A 25,910-nucleotide genomic window follows, 5' to 3' on the forward strand; every position below is an offset into this window, starting at 1 on the left:
ATGCTCGAACACTTGGAGCATGAAATTTACAAAAGTATTGTAACAGAAATCCCTGAGAGCGCTATTTTAGTTATACCTGCTTTTAGGCATTTATCTCGTAAAAGTACGTTTGCCCATATAAAATTGTCTACCTTAATGCAGGAAAAAAAGTGTTAGCATAACTTTTTCGATATATACATACAGGAGGATTTATTTTTTACATTTTGCTCGTCGGCTTTCGCGTCTTCTTTTCTTGGTTTTAGACTTTCACCACAAAAAAATTACGCAAACCCATGAACAAAGTTATACTAATAGAAACCTGATCTTAATACTCGAGTTACCATCAAATTAACACATTTTATTTTTTAAAAGAACATTTATGGCGACTGTCGATCCATATTGATGGATTTCAAAAAATGTATGGATTCAACCGCTGAATAATTTCGTATATTTTAAATCCATCTAAACTTTTACATTTGCGCATTTATATATATGTATTTAACATTTAATTTAAGTAAGCGTTTCAATATTTGAACTTAGAAAAATACAGGCTTATGGTTATTAATGGAATCAAATACATTTAACGAATTTTTATTTTATCTAAATCATAAAACGTTCAAATGAAGCTCAAAATATTTTTCCAGTTTAAAAAAAAGCAATGTGCTTTGATGCCGTATCACGCATGCATAAAAAGGAAAGAAAAGAGAGGACAACTATTGCGTTACGAATAATACAGTCGCATACGTCACTCGACAACGAAACAATGTTATTCATATCTGTGTATATTCTATTCATTTGCGTGTATTCTCATTCCGTATACGTAATGTCCGTATAAGGGAAACACGCAAATATTGTATTTTTCACACTTACACAACGCACGCATACTTTTACCGATTTCTTTAAAACTTCACATAAACCATCTATAGACCAATACCAATGATCTGTGAAAGTTTGATTGAAATCGGTGAATGCGTTTAGGCGTGAATTGGCGACTAACGAACACAAAAAAACGTGGATTTTTGTATTTTCACCATGCCTTTGTATGGTGGGGGGACACTTATTTTATTAAAGGCGGTGTCGTTTCGCCTTTGTCACAGAAACCTCTTCGGATTAGCTAGCTTTTAGACCGCTTCCTCCGTTTCTGCCGCTCATTGTCGGGAGCTGCTTATTTGTTAGAACTTATTCACAACTAACCTGCTACTACAGGCCGTCCGGCTATCCGCAACCTGCCGACCCCCACGGTAGCTTAGAGCCCAGCTTAGTCGCCCGATCCCTGGGGAGCGCGACCTCCATACATACGTATCTACTTGCATACATACAAACATACATACGTATGACGCTTGAACTAAACACCAAAGCAAGTAATAGGCAGTGTAGTATACATAATACAATACTCACTATACTAGCGTGGCTCAGCAGTACGCAGCCACACACATATACGTATATCAACATATAACGCTTCGTAGTGTCGCTTTTTCGTTTCATCGAGTCTCAAATCACTCCCAACGATTCTAAAGAAGTTTTTACTTCACTTTAATCTGTCAATTCATTCTTTGTTTACAAACGATTTAGTATCGACGTGTCACAGTATTTTCTACAATGGAAAAAATCAAGTATCAGCAGTAACTAAATTTTAATTTTTGGAAGGTTCAAAACAAGGCACATTCATTAAAAGGTGGTGGTACTAGACCAACAACAAATATTTTGTACCTTTGATTGTCAAAAGTATAGGAAAAGTAGAAAACAAAGAAATACTGGATTGGAAAATCGTGGAGTGACCGAAAGAGATTTAGTAGAAGCCCTAGGCACCTCATTAGGCACTATAAGCAATATTTTGACCGAATTATTGGGTTTCAAAAAGCTGGGTGCACAATGGGTCCCGCATTCGCTAACAATGGACCAAAAACACAGAGACTTTCTCAGCAAAATGAAGAGCCTTTTCGAATAGATAAACTGGATTTAGTACATCGATTCATCACTATCAGACGAGCCACCCAAAAATTCGCGTTTGGAGAAGTCAAAATTCAAGTGATTTTTTGATTATAAATCGCATTTAAACCATCAATCACTCACCGTATTCGCCTGATATGGGTCCCTGTGACTTCTACCTATTCCGAAAATTGCATTTGGCCACGAAAGGAAAACGTTTTGCATACGTAGAGGCCATCCAAAAGGCTTGTACCGACATCCTGAAGGACATTCCGGTCAATGATCTGAAACACTCTTTCGAAAAGCTTTTGATCGCTCAAAATAGTGTATCGAGGCCAGAGGAGACTATTTTGAATAAATAAACTCAAAGTTGTCAGAACAAAACTTCTGTCGTTTCTATTTTAGCTCAGTCTTGTTTATTTTGGATTTCACCTTGTATATGTAAATTATAGGTATGTATATGCATGATTCAGAAATTGAACTTTACCTAATTGGCAGCACCGCATACCAACACTCACTGCAGTAGGAAACACCATTGATTGTTCGGACAACAAAGAATATATATACATACGTATGTATGTATGCATATTTGTATGATGATTTAATTCGGGCGTGTGAAAGACCCACGCTCGTCACTACTGCTGATATTACTGTTATTGTAATTTTGTCACTGTTATCGCCCTCGAAGTTTTATAGCCCATAAAACAGCATCATTTCTTATGATTATGCGCATATGTATGTTTATAGACTTGTGTCTGTAAGTTTTGTTGGCAAAAGTTCAAAGCACTTTACCAGCTGTTCGAGTCTCATCAAGGCAGTGATGATGAACAAAGGCGAGCATGTAAAATAAAATTAACGCAAGCCACTCGTTCACGAGTGCCAATATGCATAAATGCATACATACATACATATGTACATAGTTTGTGCACATATATACATACATTGGGTATTCAATTATGGGTAAAAGCTTGAACAACAAAGTTTGAACCGTTTACGAACCAACTACTCGGACAATTTGTTGCAATTCAAAACCAAAATGCCAGTGCGACGATTCGCTGGTTGTTGACAAGCGTTCAGCCGTTGCCTGCGTGCAATATTTTTAATGGGTGTTCTTTTTTAGCGGCATGAGAACCAGCTGAAAATGGCAAACTGTATTGACATTTCTGTTCAGTCAGATTTGACAGGTCATCATGAATCTTTTACGCCAGAACAACGTGAATTGTGAAAACTTACTTTGTAAAAAATAAAATAAATATGTTCGCGCGGTTCATTAAGCGAAGTACTTGAGAAGTTGGTCTTTGTCCTTCGACTACGTGGAAAATTTTACGAAAGGATCTTGGCTTAAAGTACATTCACATATGGCAGATTAGCTGCAAAATTGACAATCAGCTGCCAAGACAAGTTTGAAAGGTTTTTCTTCATAGGAATTGGTTTGGTGGAATATTTTATTGTTTTTGGTTTGTTTAATTAATATTATTATTATCAAATAGCAATAGTTAATTTAATGCTAGTCGATTGTTGCTACATAGTAATAACAATTGGAGGAAACCCCTAAACGACGTCTACTGAGATTGCAAAAAATTATGGCAGCAAAACGATATTACATTTTATAATAAGCAATAACAGGACAAGGCGTCTATTGACACCGGCTTTTTTTCTGTAATATTAGAATTAAGTCTAAAAACCTCTTCTTTTTGCGGGCATCCATTTTATTTAGTTGAAAAAAAGTAGTCAAAAAAGAGGTTGTCTGTAAAGTCGGTTTACTGACGATAGTTTAACGTGACAACGTCATAAGAAAATATTGATGGAATGGTTGCAATTTTCAAAACAAAATTTTAATTTTATTTGTTTGATAGATATTTTGTATGGATATAGAGGAGAAGGTAAATGGAATTGCAATGGAATAGGTCAAGTTACATTTACACAAACGTGAAAAATGACGAAACATTTATCAAATTCCTGAAAGATATCTTCAATTACGATTGTGCATCAGACATTAATAAGTCAACAACACTAAGAGGCACCATCATCGATTTGCCTTTTTCAAGACACTTTACACTCGAAACACTCCCTTTCATTTCCTACTTTTCCTATCATCGTCCTATTCTCAACAGAGAAATGGTTCATTACCATGCACACAGGAAGAAGGCATATGCAAATACAAATATGTGAATTTATATACAAATGCGCATATACATACATATATATGCTCACTCAAGTAGGACAGAGCCAGATGTCGAACGTTGCCGAACGCGGGGGCCGATTGTGCTCTTTGTCGATCGTTCCGCGCACTCGCTTGCAGTTCATTCAAGGTAACGACAATGAGCAAGGTAACGACAAATGAGCAAGGAAACGACACATTTTTTCGTGCGTGCAGCCGGCTAAATCGAATTATAAGACGTTATCACGTCAAGAATGGAATCGAACGGATCGTGTAAGTCATACCCGCGACGAACATACTTATGCCGGATTTCCTATTCAAGAAATAATTGCCATGAAAGTATCTACAAGGTTATAATGAAACAAAATTCATTCCAACAATATTTCTGTTTTGTATTATCATTTTAAGTTCTCAAACTCTTAAAAAACACCCGATAAGTATATGATATGCAGGTGTGCAAATACATTATGGCAGATCGGTTAGGTAGGCAAGCATTTTCTTTCACCTACTAAAGTATATAAGGACATATTTACATTAATTAGGGATTATCCTTGGAGTGGCAGTGACGCTGACTGTCATCTGTTCCTTAGTGCTGAGTGAGATCTGTTGCCGCCTGTAGTGTGTGAAGGTATGTTGTCTTTAAAGATATTGTATTCTTTATTTCACTTATGACTTTGACTTCCCTACTGTTCGTTTAAGTTTCACTTTTGTCGCGTCTTCCAGGTTAGTCTAGTTACGTTTGTATATGAATTGAAATTTTTTCATGTGCACAATTTAAAATTTCCCAGGCTCAAAGTAATTTGTGGCCTGCGTACACTTTCTAGGTACAGAATAACATATGCTTTTATTTTTAGAGTGATTTTTTTCAGAATGTAGCCACCCTATTGCATGGTGTGGGTGCATGAGCATTCCGAGAGCTTATTGATTCCCTTAAATAAGCATTAGTGATGTGCATTGTTGTTGTTTATTTTCCTTTCGATGGCGCTAACTCGCCTGACGCACACATTTTTTCGTGAATGATTCACTTTTGCTCGTTTTCAGCCACTGAACCTTGCATTTTCCATATACCGGCAAGTACGCATGTGAGTGTACATACATACATATGTACAAGTATGTAAATTTATTGGCTTTAATATTGAAATGCTTCAAAGGAAAGATGCCTTGTTTGGTTGACTTTGCCCGCACCTCTAGTCGTAAATATTATAAAATTGCGATTTTAAAAGCAGGAAGCGTCTTGTTTCTTGTACAGGGTGGGCCATATAGCGTTTGCGTTTTGAACCACCTTAACTTAAAGGTTTGACATTTACGAAATGGGACGCTATAGGCTTGGACAAAATTGGGAAATATTGAAAACCTTTTTCCAAAGTGGTGAGTCTTCTTTTTCTTTACTGATTTTCACATCGGTGGCTACGTCAATAAGCAAAATTGTCGGATTTGGGGCTCAGAAAATCCACACGTTACTGTAGAGAAGCAAATGGGTCCACAACGAGTCACTGTTTGGTGCGGTTTTTGGTCTGGCGGCATCATCGGGCCATTTTTTTTCGAAAATGAGCGAGGAGCCGCGGTTACAGTATATGGCGAGCGTTACCGTGACATGCTCAACGAGTTGTTTCCAAAAATTGAAGAGGATGACATGGACGACATTTGGTTTCAACAGAACGGTTCAACTTGTCACACTGCCAAAGTTATACTCGAACTTTTGGCTACCGTTTTTGAAAACCCAATAATCGGCCGAAATTCCGATATCAATTGGCCGCCTCGGAGCTGTGATTTAAGCCCGTTGGACTATTTTTTGTGGGGAGCCGTTAAGGACAAATGCTATGCGAACCATCTAGAGACGATTGCTGCTTTAAAACACGAAATCGAAGTCGCCATTCATGAAATTGGAGCCCAAACAATCGAAAATGTGTTTAAAAATTGGGTTGATCGAATGGCCTACTGTAAAGCCAGTCGAGGTAGTCATTTGAACAATATTATTTTTCATTCATAAATGACAATGTTTAATTTTCAAAATAAAAAAAAAAGTTTGAAAAAATATTGATTAGTGTTTTTTATAGCCGATTCAAAGAGCAAATTTTACGTGGCCCACCCTGTATATCATATTAAAAAATGCATGTCCCAGTCTGAAATACATACATTTGCAACTAGAGCGCGTGTTGCGATTTTACGAGAAAGAACTGCGCAATTAACTGTTAATTAAAACAAATACATTGTACAAGTGCTGTGGCATCTGCCGACGAACTATGAAAATTTTAATGCAAACATGGAGATGAGGATAATCGAAGAGCTGAAAACAGGAAGGGTTGGAAGCGAAAAAAATGTTTAAACATATTTTATGTCATCTTGATTTAATACACATAATAATAATCCGTTGTTTTTCGTAGTAGCTTTATTAATAATTTGCAAGGTTACCTAATTCTTACAACTGTGTTAACAAATATGAGCTTAAAAACTAATAGAGAGACTAACTGTAAAATTTTGTTGCTGTTATGTAACATAGACATAGATTGATTTAGATAATGACATTAAAGAAAAGGTCAGTTAGTAAGGGAGCAAATGAAGAAACATGAAGAAGAGATGTGAGAGTATAAGTAGGAGTGGTAAGGAGAGAATGAGTAAGGAAGTGCGTGCTGTTGGTAGTGGGAGCATGGCTATGTGACTGCATATATATTAAAAATTCGTAATACACGACCGCAAAGTTTAAGCGCCAAATAATTGCAAAAATTCAGACAGAGAGAATGAAAGGCATCAAAGAAAGGAAATTAAGCTTTAACAGAAAAACCAACAAAAAATACCGCTGAAGATTTGCTTGCGACTTTAAGAAAGCAAAACTCGAAAATACTTTCTATAAAAATACACATGGTAGAAAAAGTCTGCGTTCACCCACTGTTATAAAGTATTAAAATAATTTAACGTGTGTATCTTAAAACTCTCAGTTATTTCTTTTCACTTATTTCAAAGAAAATTATTCATAGAGGTTATGAACAAAATTTTTTGGAGTTTGAGCTGCGTCATGTTCAGATAACGGGATTGTAGTACAGTTACTTAAATAGGCTAAGCAGAAAAAGTGTGCGTTCATTTCGAATAGTGACGATTATTTGCATGGCAATTACGTTAAATTAAATTTTAAATCATTCATGTAGTTGACGCGGTTAAGAACAAATCTAAAGAGGGAAAAATTGATATTAGAAATACATTTTTTGTTACTATGGACCAAAGGTGAAAAGAAATAGATATTGGTGAAAGGAAAATCATTGTAAGCTTGTGGCAAAATAGTATGAGCTATCGGGAAATCGCAAAAATTGCTGGGAGGCAATACTCCTCGGTCCAAAGAGTGATAAACAACTTCAAGCAAACGAATTGTTTGGAGTCTAAGCCTCGTTCTGGGCGTCCAAAAAAACTGACGGAAAGAGAAGAACGCAACATAACTATTCTTGTGAATTCTAATCCACGACTAACAGCAAGCCGAATTTCAAAAGACATAGAAGTAAAATACCAAAAGAAAGTACATCCAGATACAGTAAGAAAACTTCGAAAAAGAATCGGATTTCACGGCAGAGTGGCCCGAAAAAAACCCTTCATATCGCGAGTAAATCGACTTAAGCGGATCGCTTTCGCCAAGGAATACGTAAACAAGCCACCTGAGTTTTGGAATAGTGTGATTTTTTCAGATGAGGGCAAGTTTTGCATTTTCGGGATAAAAAGTCGTAAAATTATTTGGAGGAAAAACGGAACGGCACGTGGAAAGCAAAATCTGGTACCTACGGTAAAGCATGGGGGAGGAGGTGCCATGATATGGGGGTGTATGGCTAGTTCGGGCGTTGGAAATATGCAGTTTTTTGAGTCGATAATGAACAGACATGATTATCTCGATATTTTAAAAACGAATTTGTGAGAAAGTGCAATCAAACTGGGACTCGGTGAAAGATTTGTTTTCCAACAGGACAACGACCCGAAACACACAGCAGGGATTGTTAGGTTGTGGTTGTTGTATAATGTTCCAAAACAACTTCGCACACCCCCACAATCACCTGACCTTAACCCCATTGAGCACTTATGGGACATTCTAAAAAAACAAAATACGAGAGCGTACAATAACTAGCAAGGAAATGCTTATGAACGCGCTTAAAGAGGAATGGAAACCCATAAGTCCAGAAATAACAGCCAACCTAGTTGGATCACTGAAAAGACGCCTCCTAGAAGTCATAAAAAGCCGGGGATATCCAACTAGCTATTAATTTTAAAACATTTCTATGATCTTAAGCCTTTTATTTTATTATTATTGAAGTGAACGCAAACTTTTTCCGTTTAGTTTGAATGGCCTTTTTAATTTTATGTGATCTCATTTTAAATTTGATTTTGTTATTGGTAGCGAAATATGTGTGATAGTTACGTTTAAGTGAACTTAATAAAACTCATTAAAAAAAAATTTCTGAAATATTTATTGTTTTGAACTTTTTCTAATGCAAAGAATATTTGCATAGGTGAACGCAGACTTTTGGTAGCAGAGGAAGAGGGCGGCCTCCTCTGCGTTGGAAAGATCAGGTGGAGAAGGACTTGGCTTCACTTGGTGTGTCCAACTGGCGCCGGTTAGCACGAGAAAGAAACGACTGGCGCGCTTTGTTAAACTCGGCCAAAATCGCGTAAGCGGTTATAGCGCCAATTAAGAAGAAGAAGAAGAACGCAGACTTTTTCTACTATGTGTATAAGGCTCTTCGCACTGATTAAAACGTGTTTGGTGTAGTAACAGTACATATTTTGCAAAGGTAAAAAAATTTATTTCTAGTAAAACATAAATAAATATGTGAGGAAGTGCCAAACTCGGTCCGGACCGGATTTAATATACCCGCGCCTATTTCCGTCAAATTTAATTTAAGCTGGCTGTTTATTTTTGGAATTAAACAAAGTCATAGACAATGAGCTTGCAATATCAGAGCGACGGACGGAATTTCAGTCTTAACATATAAAAAGTGGGCATGGTTTTTTTCCGATCTCAATATAATTTATAGGATGTCGGATCTACATACATAAGTGAGGCAGGGAGCAATGCGTGTACCATGTTTGCACGAGTGGGCGGGGATCAGTTAATTTGTGTACCAAAACTGAGTTGTTTTACAATACTTCAATTATAACAGAAATGTCGAGTTTTTTCTTTTTTGAAAATTAGGTGGACGTGGTGTGGACGGTTTTCACCCATTTTTAATACCAAACTACGTTGGACAAAGAGAACCTTATATGTGAACCAAATTTCATTGAAATATATTAATTTTTTGACGAGTTACGAGTTGCGAACAAACATGGCTAAATCGACTCCTCTCCTCATTCTGAATATTTCGGGCACACTAAAATAGAATAGATCTGGTTTAGATCAGAAAAGATATAGTTTTCATTTTATTTATTTCTTTATTCTTTATTCAAGCGCTTTGGCATAAACAATATTTTTTGTTTTTCTATTTGTTTTTAGGTAAATACAATATTATATATAATGTTGTTGGCTTCCCAACACGTGAACAGCCAACGTATAGTTGACCATGGGTGAATACTGGTTCTTCTAAATTCATCCCGCATATTTCTAAAGTTTGCCCTTGTGATTTTTTGATAGTTATTGCAAATGTTAAACGAATGGGCAGTTGCAAACGCTTGAATTCACATGGCAATTCAGGTGGAATCATTGGAATTCTCGGTATTAGAACGTCTTCATTCTTGAATTTGCCAATTAAAATAGTTGCTTCGAGAACATTATTCATCAATCGTTTGACTACAAGTCTAGTTCCGTTACATAATTTTGGATGATTAATATTCCGAAGCATAATAATGGATGCACCAACTTTTAATTGCAAATAATGTGGCGGAAATCCAGATATATCCAATGAATTCAAAAATTCGGTTGGGTAGTTAACTACTTGATCTTGGTCGATAATTGTGTCAACAGACCGGTATACAACAGTATCACCAGGTATTTTATCCAAGATATCTGCATTTATCTCGTTAACATCTTTATTCGTACCAGCTAATATAGCTCGTTCACTTAGCCAATTGTGATTCTTGTAATTTTGTGTTATATCGGGAAAAACCTTTTGCACCAAATCGGCCTTTGATTCTGCTATTTGACAAAAATGATCTGGAAATTTAAATAAGCCATTATTATCAATAGGAATTCGTCCATTTCCAATTTGTAACAATTGCTTTGAAAAAACTTCAGCACTTGAATCATTTTGGAGTTGAACGCGAACATTTGTGTTTAGTGTTAATTTCGTCACATATCGCCACAAATTAGATGCTTTCTAGCACGCATTCAATTCATCAGCTGGGGTTGATCGCGGAATAACGGGTAACGTTTGTCTAAAATCACCAGTTAATAAAATCAATGCATTTCCAAATAAACGTTGATTTTCACGAAAGTCTTTCAATGTACGATTAAGTGCCTCTAACGATTTTTTGTGCGCCATTGTACACTCATCCCAAATGATGATTTTACATTGTTGGAGTACCCTTGCCATTCCACTTCTTTTGGAAATATTGCATGTTGGTTCTTCATTAACTTGTAAGTTCAACGGTAATTTGAGCGCGGAATGTGCGGTACGTCCACCTTCTAATAATGTAGCTGCAATACCCGATGAAGCAATGGCTAATGCAATAAATCCGTTTGCTCGTATATTGTCCAAAATCAATGACATAACAAATGTCTTGCCAGTTCCACCGGGAGCATCAAGAAAATAAAAGCCACCACTTCCAGTGTTAACGGCATGCATGATTGTATCGTATACACGCTTTTGTTCAGTATTTAAAAATGGTTCATTTGCTTGTAGGTATGCGCTCAATGCATTTCTGTCGTATTGTTGCTCTCGTTCCAATTCTTTGTTGAAAATGTCGTGAATATTTCGATTTGGTGCAATCATACCATGTTGTGTCAACGTTTTATTAGCAATTGACAAACACAGATCATCTACCAAGATTAGCACTTCATTGTACATATTTGATGTATAACCCAAATTATGATTTCCAGTTGCAATACGCATTCGGTATAATATATCTTCCGTCATACTGTTCTTATGGTTATTCCACAACTCACCAGGACTTGCGAGAGAAATTCCTTTTTTCTTTTTTTTTTTGAAAAATATAAATGGATAATGGTTATAAAAGCTCCAATGCTTAATAAAACATTGAAATTGAAACGAAAAGTTCATGGATGATCAGGAAAAATGAAGATTGTTTTTAAATTTCAAATCAACGCAAATAATAACTAATCAATGCAAAGACATGGCGGGTCCACGTTTTGGCATATATTTCGAGACCCTAGTAATCAATAGGTATGAAAATTACCCCGTATTAAAGCACTTATCAACAACTTTCATTTGATACCCATATTGTACATACACAACCAAAGGTTACCCGGGTCCACGTTTTGAGCTATATCTCGAGACCCCAGTCACGGAGCGGCATGAAAAATACTCTGTACTAAAGCATTCAACAACAGCTTCCATTTGATATCCATATTGTACAAACACATCCTAGGGTTACCCGGGTCCACGTTTTGGTATCTATCTCGAGACCCTAGTCACGGAGCGGCATGACAAATACTCTGAACTAAAGCATTCACCAACAGCTTCCATTTGACACCCATATTGCACATACACATTTAAAGGTTACCCGGTCCACGTTTTGACCTATATCTCGAGACCCTATCCACCAATAGGTATCCAAACTATACGGAAACCATCTTCAATACCTGCTTAACAATGTGTGTAAGTTTGGTTTAATTCGGTGCAAAGACACGGCCGGTTAGCGAACACACACAAAAAGGTGACTTTATTTTATATAATATATAAGATGTATGTACCTATTTCTATCCCGATTCCTTTATACTATTACATAACATACAACTGTAATGTGAAAGAATTATTATACCGCGGGTATAAAACCAAGAAATTTACGTTGACATATAAACAATTTCAGGCATGTGGCCACCTTCACTCGGTCCTTAACTCACTCAGTCATCAGTCGTAGTTGGTTTATCAATTATAGTCCATAGCAGGAACCTAGACACTCCGGTGGTTCCACGCGCTGTATCATATGTTGCAGAGTGTTGCCTGTATATACCCAAATCCAAAAAGTGACTAAGAATCAGTGAATCGACCAAGATGGAATCGGGAGTCGGAGCAGGGACTTTCTCTACATCAACCAATTTATCTATCTCCTTAAATTGCCGAATACTGCTAGTGTTATTCAGGCAAAAGTCTTTGAGATCCTGCAGGCATGCAGAACGCTTAGCGATCGCAGGAGCAAGGGAGATGCCAACATTTTTTCCGATAGTCAAGCTGCGATCAAGGCTTTGACGACGCCGTAGGGCACGTCCAAATTGGTGAACTCCTATAAGGAGGAGATCAAATCTCATGGGTGCGCAGGTAACATTTCTCTGATCTGGGTTCCAGGACATAGGAACATAGAGGGAAATGAAATTGCTGATATGCTTGCCACGAAGGGGACGGAATCAGTCTCAGACCTCTTCGGCATGCTCTTGACTGTTGTTAAAGGGAAATTGCATAACCAATGAATCAGATGAATGTAGAACTCACCTTTGGCAATTACGTTAGCTCCAACTTCAGTTTCAACAAAAATATTGATCATTGACGGCTCCTGCATGGCAATAAGGCCATAGAGTGAGTTTTCCTCTATAGAAAAAGGATAGAATGGGATCATAGTACTGTATAAAAATCGGTTATGTGCACCGTAATGGGGCACAGTCGAACTGTAAGCTGGGAACTTATATCATAGAGTTTGGAAATTCGTTTTTCGCTAGAGTTTATTTAACAGAAATTTCTAGAGCATATGTTCAGCTTTAAGCTGATTTGATAGATAACATCCCTAATACCATTTCAATAAGTCTAAGAACATTTTTTATTATTTTCGAGACTCAATTTTTTTGATAAAAAAGTAATAAATGCTTTAAAGAAATTAGTATAAAAATTAATTAGAAAAGAAAATGTACAAAAAATATAAAAATTAGAAAAAGTGAAAAACTTTTAATTTGAAATTAGTCTGAATTTTAAACAAAACAAACATACTTGTACTTATTTCATTATAATTAATTTTGAATAGCTTAAGTAAGCTTAGTTCAATTTTAGACAGAACATCGGTTGAGACTATCAAAATATTCATTATTGAAATAATCCTTAGAACAACGGAAAGATTGACAGCACAAAAATTTAGAATTAACTACGGACACAACAGTGATGATAAATTAAGAATTGATGGGTACAATTTAAAGAACTATAACTTAGAGTAAGAACTCCCAGTGGAATTCGTTACTTAATAATCAACATCATATAACATATGTACATATGAATAAGTATATTATAAAATTTTATAACTTTTGCATTTACGAATATTACGTTTTAAATGTTTGCATTAAATCGTTAGGCTGACATTTTTTCTAATCTTGAAGAGTAGCTTATCTTGGAAAGGTTATTTGCTCGGTTGAGAAGCAAGTCGGTTGTTATGTCTCTGGCTGAAGTTGTTTATTTCTTCGAAAGCTGTCGTAACTTTTGGGTCACAGTGCAATATCTCGTTTCGTACAAACCATGGCGCATTTGAACACATGCGGAACACCTTTGACTGAAATCTTTACATAATAATGATTTTGCAACTGAGCCCCATAATTGAACTCCGTACGTCCATATCGGTTTCAGAATAGATTTGTAGATGAGCACGCTTTAGAAATATATGCGATCGCCAAGTAAGACGCCGGTCTAATAGAATACCTAAATATTTGGCATTATCTGTTTAAGGTATTGGATCGCTGTTAAGAGATACGGCAGGACATGAGCCATTTCGAAGTGTGAATGTTATCTGCGCCGATTTGCTTTCATTAGCTTTTATGCGCCATTTTTTCATCCAGTCGCTAACACTGTTAAGGTTTTCTTGTAGGTAATCAGAAGGAATTGAGGGAAGGGTACTACTGGCCATGACGACAGTATCATCTGCATACGTGGCTGTATATGTGTTCTTTGATAGTTGATATTTACAATGGATATCGAACCCGCTCTTTGCGATTTATTTATTACGAAATTTCTCTCGTCCTTCTAAATGGAAATTTGAAAGCCCTCTTTTAATAATTTTAAATAAACCCTTTTTAATTATTTTCGTGCTCCATACTCCCCATTTCGTAAAATTAAGTCGATAGTTTCTTTTATAAGTGAGTGTTATTGTTTTTGGAGCAGCATAAACATTCCCCATACATGTACGGAGAATATTGCTGGATTGACGGTAACGTAGAACCGACTGTAGTGGGAACGGTAGAAGGTGGCGCAAAAGTAATCACCCTATCGGAAGATTTATAATACATGTTTGCAAATGGCGTCATACGTCAATCATATTTGACACTTGGGAACTAGGTAGCTACAAAAAACAAACAGACAAGCAATTAAGCGCGTGTAAAAAAGAGGTTGTCTGTAAAGTCGGTTTACTGACGATAGTTTAACGTGACAACGTCATAAGAAAATACTGATGTAAAGGTTGCAATTTTCAAAGCAAAATTTTAATTTTATTTGTTTGATAGATATTTTGTATGGATATAGAGAAGGAGGTAAATGGAATCACAATGGAATTAATCCAGTTACATTTACACAAACGTGAAAAATTACGAAACATTTATCAAATTCATGAAAGATATGTTCAATTACGATTGTGCATCAGACGTTAATAAGTCAACAACACTAAGAGGCACCATCATCGATTTGCCTTTTTCAAGACACTTCACACTCGAAAGACTCCCTTTCATTTCCTACTTTTTCTATCATCGTCCTATTCTCAACAGAGAAATGGTTCATTACCATGCACACAGGAAGAAGGCATATGCAAATACAAGTATGTGAATTTATATACAAATGCGCATATACATACATATATATGCTCACTCAAGTAGGACAGAGCCAGATGTCGAACGTTGCCGAACGCGGGGGCCGATTGTGCTCTTTGTCGATCGTTCCGCGCACTCGCTTGCAGTTCAAGCACATTAGCTTACATTTGCTTGCGTACGGAATAGATTCGTATATTTGATATGTCCATATGATTTGTATGCATCTTTACATATAGATTTGTTCTTTTTGAAAATTGCGCGAAATTGTATATGTATATGCATGTTTATATACATATATTAGTATACAACATATCTTATAAGGTATATGGTAAATATTACCATACATTTTTTCTTTCATATATAATAAAAAAATTAATAATAATAACATTAAAACAACAGGTATTATTAACAAACTTGGTTTTATTTTAAATTCTTCAAGTAAATCAAATTAATAATTATCAATAAGAAGGCATATGCAAATACAAATACGTGAATTTATATATGTACATGTGCGCATATACATACATATATACTCTCACTTAAGTAGGAGAGAGCAGATGTCGAACGTTGCCGTTCGTTTGCTTTGTTCGTTCCGCGCTTTCGCTTGCAGTTCATTCAAGGTAACGACAAAGGAGCAAGGTAACGACAAATGAGCAAGGTAACACTAATGAGCAAGGTAACGACACATTTTTTCGTGCGTGCAGCCGGCTAAATCGAATTATAAGACGTTATCACGTCAAAAAGAAAATAAATTGAGCTATTTATCAAGAATGATAGAAACAAACCCTTCAGAGAATGCGTTACGCTACATTAGTTTAGTTGTGCAGTATTGCCAACCCTTTGCTCTTCGCTATAAATTGAATTGAAAAAATTTTAGAGTTTGGTGTTTGTTCATTTTGTTTAATTTAAAGCTACCATAACAGTAAGTTAAAAAAAATTGTATAGTTAAAAAAAGCCACTCTTGCATTTAAAGTTTATGCTGAGAAGATTTCATTGCTATTGGAAATTTGTCGATTCTTATAAAATTTAATGTTTTAAAAATGCAAATTACACTTTGAGGTTATGCAAGAATATTGAATCTTCTTCTCTCAACTCTACTTAAAATTTAAAACCTGTTTATAATTCTAAAAGGCCTTAGCATTTGCTGAATACGAATTAACACCATAGAGGTATATTCATAGTAAAAATAAACAAAAAAGCAGATAATACGGAAGAAACCATAACGAATATTTTAGAAAGCAGTACCTTATCTTGCTGCATAACCTCAAATATAAAAAAAGTGTTTTTCAGCCTTTTTTAAAAGAAATTTTCTTAACATAAGCTTTAAATACAAGGATGATTTTTAAAAGTCCGTTTTTTAATGCAATCTATTGTACATAACCATAACTCATTTATTATCAAGTAACGAAAATTGTACTTTGGTCACACTGATCACCAATTGGACAAGGGTGACTTTTACAAAATAAAAAATAAAAGTATTTGATCCTTCTTTTGATTAAATAAGTCTCAGATGCTTCCCTGCATCTGCTCATTGTCGCCGGTCAAATTAGAAATACATATCTACACATGAAGATTTAATTTGGCGACGTCGGCGATGGCAGTCTTGTAGCGAAAATGTCGTGAGTCTAAATAATTGTCTTCATAAAAACGTGTGCATTTTAATATTTCGCAGATGTCGCCTGTCGTCTGCATTCGGCAATGTGTTTAAACTATGAATATTTGCTAGAACCGGCTATTGACAAAGCTATTGCCAAATGGATGCAGGTAAAGTGCGAAATTCGGTGACATTTTAGAACAGTTGAAAGCAAGACCTGAAGTCTAAATGCGCCGCGATATCGTCTCTAGCCAGCTCAATTCGGTTTAGTGTATTAACTGAATTTCAAAATGCACCATACGTTGGACAGGTGGTGCACAATACCACAGGAGAAGAGTGAAATATAAATGCACGCATATTTTAAAATAGTAAAATTTATTGCTGACACATGTAATCGCCCCCACCGTGACGATGCTTTACTTCTACGCTTGCATTCATATGAATATTTATATATTTTATTTCCTACTCTTTCATTGTTATTACTCTTAGCATTTTATTGCTTCTACACTTTATTTTCCAGCATTTTTTTCAAATGGAACTGAATTTCAAGTGCAAATTAACTGCGTCTAATCTTCCTAGCGCCTATTATGGGATAGAAATAGAACAGCAACGCCACCTCTGTTGCGATAATTAAATCTCGTCGATAGTCACTCACTGCCGCACCTACTCACTGGAATGCACCTGTATTTACATACACATGAACGTGCATAAATGTATGCATGTACAATCGTGCGCACATTTTGCAATGTACACATTTGTTGTCCGAGCAATTTATACATACACACATTAGAACTACAAGAATAGCCTAAGTGCCACGCGCCCGAAAGTCCACACTGGCATTCACGTTTCCAACGCTAAACTATACATATACCTATAAGCCCCAGCATTCGCTTAGCCTCTGAAAATGTAATTTTTTCAGTTTCGATTTTCCGCGTTATGTGAAATTTTCGAAATGGAAACTACGAACAGTGCAAGTGACAGTTAAGGTCTGTTCGATGCAGTTACTGCTATAAAAATTTATAAATAAATTACGGTGACAGATTTCACAAAGGTTAAATTTGGTTTCTTCATCCAAGTGTGTCCACTCTTTGGGCAACCATTTTAACCTAACGATGACAGAAAAAGACTTTTAAAAAAGTAACAAAGAAGTTTACTATGTTACTACCTTAAATATTTAATAACTTAGACTTCGGTTAGTTTTATTAATTTCTTGTCAACCTCATAGCCGGAAAAGTAAATACATATAATATTATTTTCTCGGTAAATGGCTGTAGTGATCGATATCTTATAAAGTAAAATTTAAAGTTTATGCTCGTTGCCAAGGTGACGTTTCACACTAACAAAATTCTTTTACTGTTTTTTGCTTCTTTCATTCAGTTGTCAGCTACAGGGTGTTAACAATGGAAGTCATCAAAGAGAAAATTCGATAAATTTTACAGTTATTCTTTGATAATGGCGAAAATGCTGAAATTGGGAATGGTGTTTATGGTGCCGATACTGTAACAGATAATTACGTGCAATTTTAGTTTCGTCGATTCCGTTCAGGCATTTTTAATGTTAAAGAAAATGTCGATAAAATCTCAGAAATAATCGAAGTTAACCGGTATGTTAGTAGTAGTAGCATCGCTGGGGATCTAAAGATCGGCCATGCAACAGTTTTAAATCATTTGCCCAAACATGTTACGCAAAAATGATGGATTTCTTTACAAGGTGGCGCAAAATTAATCGTTTTGTTTTTGAAAAACTCTTTTCTTCTCTTCTTAATTTGCGCGATAACCCCTTACGCGATTTTGGCCGAGTTTAACAACGCGCGCCAGTCGTTTCTTTCTCTTGCTAACCGGCGCCAATTGGACACACCAAGTGAAGCCAAGTCCTTCTCCACCTGATCTTTCCAACGCAGAGGAGGCCTTCCTCTTCCTCTGCTACCACCAGCTGGTACCGCATCGAATAGTTTCAAAGCCGGAGCGTTTGTATCCATTCGGACGACATGACCCAGCCAACGTAGCCGCTGGATCTTTATTCGCTGCGCTATGTCTATGTCGTCGTAAAGCTCATACAGCTCATCATTCCATCGTCTGCGATATTCGCCGTTGCCAACGTGCAAAGGTCCAAAAATCTTACGCAGAATCTTTCTCTGGAACACTCCAAGCGTCGCTTCATCGGATGTTGTCATCGTCCAAGCTTCTGCGCCATACGTTAGGACGGGCATGATGAGAGTCTTGTAGAGTGTTAATTTTGTTCGTCAAGAGAGGACTTTACTGCTCAGTTGCCTACTTAGTCCAAAGTAGCACATTTTTCTAATAGCGGTCACTCCACGACGTACAATGGCAAACCTCCGAGGGTATTTCTGCCATGAAAAAGCTCCTCATAAAAAATATCTGCCGTTCGGAGGCGGCTTGCAACTGTAGATCCCTCTAATAGCGGTCGCCCCACGGCAGGCAATGGCTAACCTCCGAGTGTATTTCTGCCATGAAAAAGCTCTTCATAAAAAATATCTGCCGTTCGGAGGCGGCTTGCAACTGTAGGTCCCTCCATTTGTGGAACAACATCAAGATGCACACCACAAATAGCACATATATATATATATAATTGGCGCGTACACCCTTTTTGGGTGTTTGGCCGAGCTCCTCCTCCTATTTGTGGTGTGCATCTTGATGTTGCAACTGTAGGTCCCTCCATAATATATAATTGGCGCGTACACCCTTTTTGGGTGTTTGGCCGAGCTCCTCCTCCTATTTGTGGTGTGCATCTTGATGTTGTTCCACAAATGGAGGGACCTACAGTTGCAAGCCGCCTCCGAACGGCAGATATTTTTTATGAGGAGCTATATATATATATATGGGCTGGCACGCCTACATTTGAGTATATCTCGTTAATGGCTTGTTAGTACTATACTGCTACCTACCTATCTCACTTAAATCCTACGTAAATATTATTGTTGAAATCGGACAAAAACTACCCACACATATTCAATAATATACTCGTATTAATACTAAATTTTCGTCCATCCATCTGATGCTACAATCTATAACTCTCTTTATCTATGAGTTTTGATTCTAAAAATTAACAGCCAGCCCAAAATAATATCTATTAAAATGGACGCGGATATAATATATAAATTCGGTCCGGACCGAATTTACCACTTCCTTACTTGTTTCATTATTGATTTTCGTGTAAGTGCCTATCATTAATTGACTGATTATTAAGAGCAATTCAATGTTACGAATATTCAGAAACTAATTGGAAATAAACCCAGCAATCTGATTTCGCTCTGATAATGTTAATTTTTTAAATGCGAAATTCGGCTCAGTGGTTGAGTGTACTGATCCTATCGGCATCGTACTCGTAGGCGAGTAATAGAAAACTCTTGTCGCTTTTGGTTGTATAATTTTGTGCATATATGCATCATGTATATACATATGTATATATGTACAAATGTATATAATTATACAGAGCCATTAAACTTTAATGTTGACTCTTTTATCACCATACTTTGTTCATTTCTACATTTATTAATGATCGCCTATACTTCGATTAAAGTATATATTTATATATTTCCTCAGCGGAAAATTGCATAAATTTTGCAAATATAGGATAATTTTACTCGTTTCAATATTTAAGTACAAACGAAATGTGCTTCACAATTTATCTAAATAAATTGAAAGTGGAATCACTCTCAAGGCGAGGGTTAGTTCTCAATCACGCACTTTGCGACTATTTTCAAACTGGTGAGCCTTAAGCGCTGCATACACGAGGAATATAAGGTCTCTTCAATTCGCCACTTCTCTGCTCGGCTCACTTGGCAAAAAATTTGGATGTGAAGCAAATACAAAGTTATCGAGCAAGATTGGCCGCTACCGAATGTGGTTATACCTCATGAAACTACTATAATTCACTATTTTACAAACAAATGTGATTTTAGGCAGCTCTATTCCAGCGCTGCCAAGATATGTTTATTTATACCAGTTGCTTCATCTCTCTCTTAACATCGCGAGAGAGCCGCTAGTTTGAGATTAACAGAGGTCCGCAAAGATCAAACAATGTATAGAAACACAAGATTTCTGATGAGAGATGTTTATTGTATGAAAGTTCGTACATGAATATTTTATAATGTGATCAGACAATTCTGTTATAACAAAATATACTATATATAACAAAATTACTTCTGTCTATAACAAAATATATACATATGTATAAACAATAAAATACAATAATATTACAATTTTGGCTTGCTGAATGCAGTTGCTGGCACATGAACAAATTAAACATTAGTAATTGGCTCATAAATTTTTTTCTGTTTCTTGATTTTCGCTCTTTATAAGCTTCGTACTCTCAAATTTCCTATTCATCTTTTGTCCGATAACAGTTCTAGTTCGCTCACTTTCCCTGTGGCAGTTAACCAGTAACATTGTTTTTCGAAAATGGAACAGTATTCCTTGCCAAAGAGAAACGTATTCAAAAAATTACCAACGAAAAGTAACAGCTGATATCTTTTGTTAACGCGAAAACTAAAGAAAAAATTATGGAATAGCGAATTACACACACTTTCTTCAGTATTAACTTTTTTGTTTAAATATTTTCACCTCAAACTTTTCAAAATTTACATCCGTTTGCAATCAGCTCTTTTCCTCACTGATAAATTGCTGTGAGTAAGAAAGTATTCCGCCAAATTTAGTACAACTTTTCCTTAAATGTTAACCTTTTTGTGTAAAAGCACGCCAAAACACACCTGGTATCAACTAAATAGAATAGTAAAGAATCTAATAAATACTTAAATTCAAGAGAAGCAAAAATACACTAAGTCGTCCTGCAATATACCAATGTTAACTTTGATATGAAGCATATATGTATGTAAGTAAGTATGTATGTGCAAAAGTTAATATTTAATGTGCATATACACATATATGGCCATACCAATATACATACATACTCTATGTCATATCGTGCCCCTTTGTTGACTTTTTGTCAACCCATTTGTTTATCTATGAGTTTGTTGTGTAAACATTCGTTTATTAATATATATCCATCTATCTGCATATGTACATATGTATATGCTTTATCAATGATTAATAAGTGTTTGTAATTACTATAAGTAAATACAGTGTCTTTTTGTGTTTGTTCTCAGGGTAGGTAAGTGCGTGTCAAGTGCCAAGTTACCGAAATGGTTGAGCAGATCTAGTCTCTCTAGAATGAAAATGTCTGTATGTGTGTACAATGTTATTAGTCCAGCATTAAGTTAATACGAAAGCTTTCATACCGAACTTGCCAAAGCTTTTAAACTCAGTTCACCCTCAAACTGGATTATCAGTTTCCGACGAGTTCGAGCTACTTGCATGAGTTAAAATCAAGCCATATTACCCCATTTTAGACTTTATATATGTAATGTATAGCTTATTCCACCGAGCTTTATCTGCAGTTAACGCTTAACTACAGTTCAACATAACCTTTAAATGAATAAATTCCCTGGATGTCGTTTTTGTACCAAAACGAGTTAATACACTTTTCCTAGCCCAAATGTTATGTTAACAGCGATGTCCATTTTGCAAATGTAAACATTTAACCTACCTTGAAGTGCAGCCAGAACCGTAGTAACTATATAAAGAAAAGAAGAATCAATTAAGTTTTGTATGGTAGAATTTTCGTGCAGAAAATTATTTTAGCTATATTAATTATCTATTTTTTGTTATAAGCGTGCTTGTGCTTGTGGTAATTTCTGCATAGGGGCGATATGCTAAAAAGCATTGACATAATCTTAACGCTGTTATGATAAAAGGACAACAGTTCGGATAGACATTTGCAGTCGAAAATTTTCAAATATAAATAAGGATCAGCTGTTAACTCTATTTTTAACTTATGACTAAATTTATTAAAAAAAAGAGGTTGTCTGTAAAGTCGGTTTACTGACGATAGTTTAACGTGACAACGTCATAAGAAAATACTGATGTAATGGTTGCAATTTTCAAAACAAAATTTTAATTTTATTTGTTTGATAGATATTTTGTATGGATATAGAGGAGGAGGTAAATAGAATTGCAATGGAATAGGTTAAGTTACATTTACACAAACGTGAAAAACTACGAAACATTTACCAATTTCATGAAAGATATGTTCAATTTGAATTGTGCAGCAGACGTTAATAAGTCAACAACACGAAGAGGCACCATCATCGATTTGCCTTTTTCAAGACTCATTACACTCGAAACACTCCCTTTCATTTCCTACTTTTCCTATCAGCGTCCTATTCTCAACAGAGAAATGGTTCATTACCATGCACATAGGAAGAAGGCATATGCAAATACAAATATGTGAATTTATATACAAATGCGCATATACATACATATATATGCTCACTCACGTAGGAGAGAGCAAGATGTCGAACGTTGCCTTTCTTTTGCTTTGTTTGCTTTGTCGTTCGTTCCGCGCTTTCGCTTGCAGTTCATTCAAGGTAACGGCAATGAGCAAGGTAACGACAAATGAGCCAGGTAACGACAAATGAGCAAGGTAACGACAAATGAATAAGGTAACAACAAATGAGTAAGGTAACGACACATTTTTTCGTGCCTGCAGCCGGCTAAATCGAATTATAAGACGTTATCACGTCATTAATTTTTTCCATAACTACAATCATGATTAAGAAGAGTATACATTGAATTACAAATTTGCAGGCCAACTTCAAGCAAAACCACATATATTAATTATATTATATAAATCATTTTGGTTAATGGTGTAATAAAATATGGTGATATCAGTAAAGCGGTGGTTGTTATTATTTTGGCAAGCATGGTATACTTACATTTTCAGAATGACGCTGATAACACTGAAATTGGCACCGTCAAAATAATTACAATTTCCTCTATATATGGACCTTATTTAATCGCTTGCAATAAGCAATTCACTCTAAGAACTCACACGTATAACATTAAAACTTTTATTTAATAATAATTACGTAAATACTGTCCTAAATGTGTCCCTTGTTTGCTAGCGTTGAATGCATGTCCAAAATAGAACTGACGAAAAAGTGAAGTTAATTTACAGGCATCATATTATCATTGCAATACGATTTGGATTATATATTCATCATAATTATGCAAGTAATATTAAAAATAATATTAAATAAATATATAATATTATATACAAAAACAACAATACTGAAACTGATATACATCATTCATGCAGATATGTCGTGACTTCTCTCATAATCGACCACGGCGCACAGTGCTCCGAACGTGGACTCATAAGCAAAAATTGAAAGTCTTGCAAGAACTCCAATTAAAAAAATTGTCTAACCTATTCTGTGATAAAATAGACCTTAAGCCTTATAGTTTATAAATGTATATATATAATTGACGCGTACACCCCTTTTGGGGTTATCTCATTTTTGAATCATTCAAAACGATTTTGTGGATTATTTTGATATTTTCTGGTGTTGCCGCCATATTTGTTTACGGAAGAAGGCACTAAGTTATCACATCTAACGAGGCCAATTATCAATATAAAATCAGAATAAAAGTGTATCACCTCCAAAGCGCACTTGATAAAGTCGGAAGTTCTTCTACAACCATTTATATAGATATATTTTTATGATACTAAAGAGCAAATGTGTTTACTGATCTCAAATATTTACTTCTTACTTTTTAATGGGGAACGCCACTGTGAAAATCGATTTTTTTTGCATAAATTGTTAGTATAACTACTCAAGAGAAAGTGGTAATAATTTTAAAGCGAAATTCGCTTTATTCCCGATTCTATGTGCACTTGAGTGAGCGCCCGTCTGCCCGGCCCCGTAGCGCTTACGATACGATGCTTTATTTCAAACGCGTTTTTTTCGAAACGACTTTTTTTGATACGGTGGCAACGATTTCTCGAAGACTAATGAACCGATTTTAATTTTCTTGTTCATTTTTGTTATCGCATTGGCTATCGTTGTACGTAGCCGATTTTGCAAAATTTTGAAAATAACTATTTTTGGGCCTGTTGAAAATTAAAAAAAATGGTGAAAAACACACATCGAAACTCAAATCACCACCATTTTGTCAAAAAAAAAAAAAAAAAAAAACGGCTATGTACAACGATAGCCACTATTGTATAGATTAATAAAATTTTTGGTTTTTAATTTCAGATGATTATTCATTGCCGTATCGCTGCCACGTTACGTTTATTTACATAAACGTGTCAAATTTCAATATTTTTTAATAAAAATTTACATCAACATAGTTTAAGACATATATATATAGTAAATTGTCTTTTGTCCGATCCTCGAATAATCATTCCTACTTACAAAAACAAATTCCCAAACATGGACTATTTTTTGACCCCCCACAGTGGCGTTCCCCCTTAATAAAGGCTTAGAAAAATTGTATTAAAGACAAACAGACAAACATACCTTTCTGTCAGATGTATGTAGATGTAGTCACGTATTTATGTAGTTATAATAAAATTAAAATATGATTATTATTACATATTGAAAATATTCTCTATTTTTACATTCGCAGACATATGCCATATGAAAGGATCAAAGCTGATACCCCCACAACTAGACAGCTTTAAAGATAAAACCAAGCAAAAGTAAGACGAAAGTTGGAAAAAATAAACTCTAGGCATAAGACTGATTGAAGAGAATAGTAGTGCTCAATAAAAAACGGGGAGCTGACTGACCAAAGCAAATAGGAAATCAACTGCTAGAAAACCACCGAAAAATTAGACAGCTTCCCACCACTCCAATTAAAATAAAGCAAAAGAATTAAAGACTAAACGTAAATAAGATTTAATTGAAACTAAAACTCACAATTAAAGAATGTCGTCGAGCTTGAAGGAGAAAGTAACGGCTGCTATACGAAAATTTAATAAGAGTCGAAGTCGTAGTGGCAGCGGTGACAAAACAGCTGAAGCTGGGGGCGACGGAGCTAATGGGAATAACTCTGGAGGTAATGTCGGGGGCAATGTAACAGCAAAGAACTCAAATGTAAACGCCATGGCCACAGGCGTGACAGCTGAATCGCCAGGCAAACGATTGCGAAGACAGGATAACAAGTATGTATTAAAAATTATTTTGAAAACTTTATTCCACTTCAAGTATACACATTTTTCGGTTATTTTTTATAATCGTATTTAATATTTTGTTTGTAGAGTTTCACCAGCCACAAGTCGTATGGTTATGTCGGTCAATGCTCAACATGCACCCGACCACAGTATTCGCGCTCGTCGTTTGATGAAAGAGTACAAGGAGATACAGAAAGTGCACAACAGCAAAAAGGACCCAGTTTTCACGGTAAGCAACAATTCGATATAAAATATGATAGTTGCTCATTTCGTATGTTTGCATCAACTATTGAATTGAATTGAATCTATATGCAATTACAATTATGTACATTCATAAGGTTTGTAGAAGA

At 35.7% G+C, this 25,910-nt stretch overlaps 1 protein-coding gene across 4 annotated transcripts in view; it reads left to right on the forward strand.

Annotated features, from left to right (window-relative positions):
* The window catches only part of LOC128863805 (ubiquitin-conjugating enzyme E2Q-like protein 1), a 66,170-nt gene that overhangs the window by 21,522 nt on the left and 18,738 nt on the right, over positions 1-25,910 (forward strand). For 3 of the 4 annotated variants that reach the window (XR_008454628.1, XM_054103159.1, XM_054103161.1), the window contains exons 3-4: positions 25,014-25,551; positions 25,648-25,789. Coding sequence is in view for 3 of the 4 variants with exons in the window: in XM_054103159.1 (XP_053959134.1) it covers positions 25,316-25,551; positions 25,648-25,789 (378 nt within the window). In the remaining variant the exon portion in view is untranslated. Of the gene's footprint in view, positions 1-8,770; positions 8,836-25,013; positions 25,552-25,647; positions 25,790-25,910 lie in introns of those variants that run through there. The other variant, XM_054103160.1, reaches the window with a different exon arrangement.

This window comes from Anastrepha ludens, chromosome 5, assembly GCF_028408465.1.
Source record: "Anastrepha ludens isolate Willacy chromosome 5, idAnaLude1.1, whole genome shotgun sequence".
Classification (NCBI taxonomy): domain Eukaryota; kingdom Metazoa; phylum Arthropoda; class Insecta; order Diptera; family Tephritidae; genus Anastrepha; species Anastrepha ludens.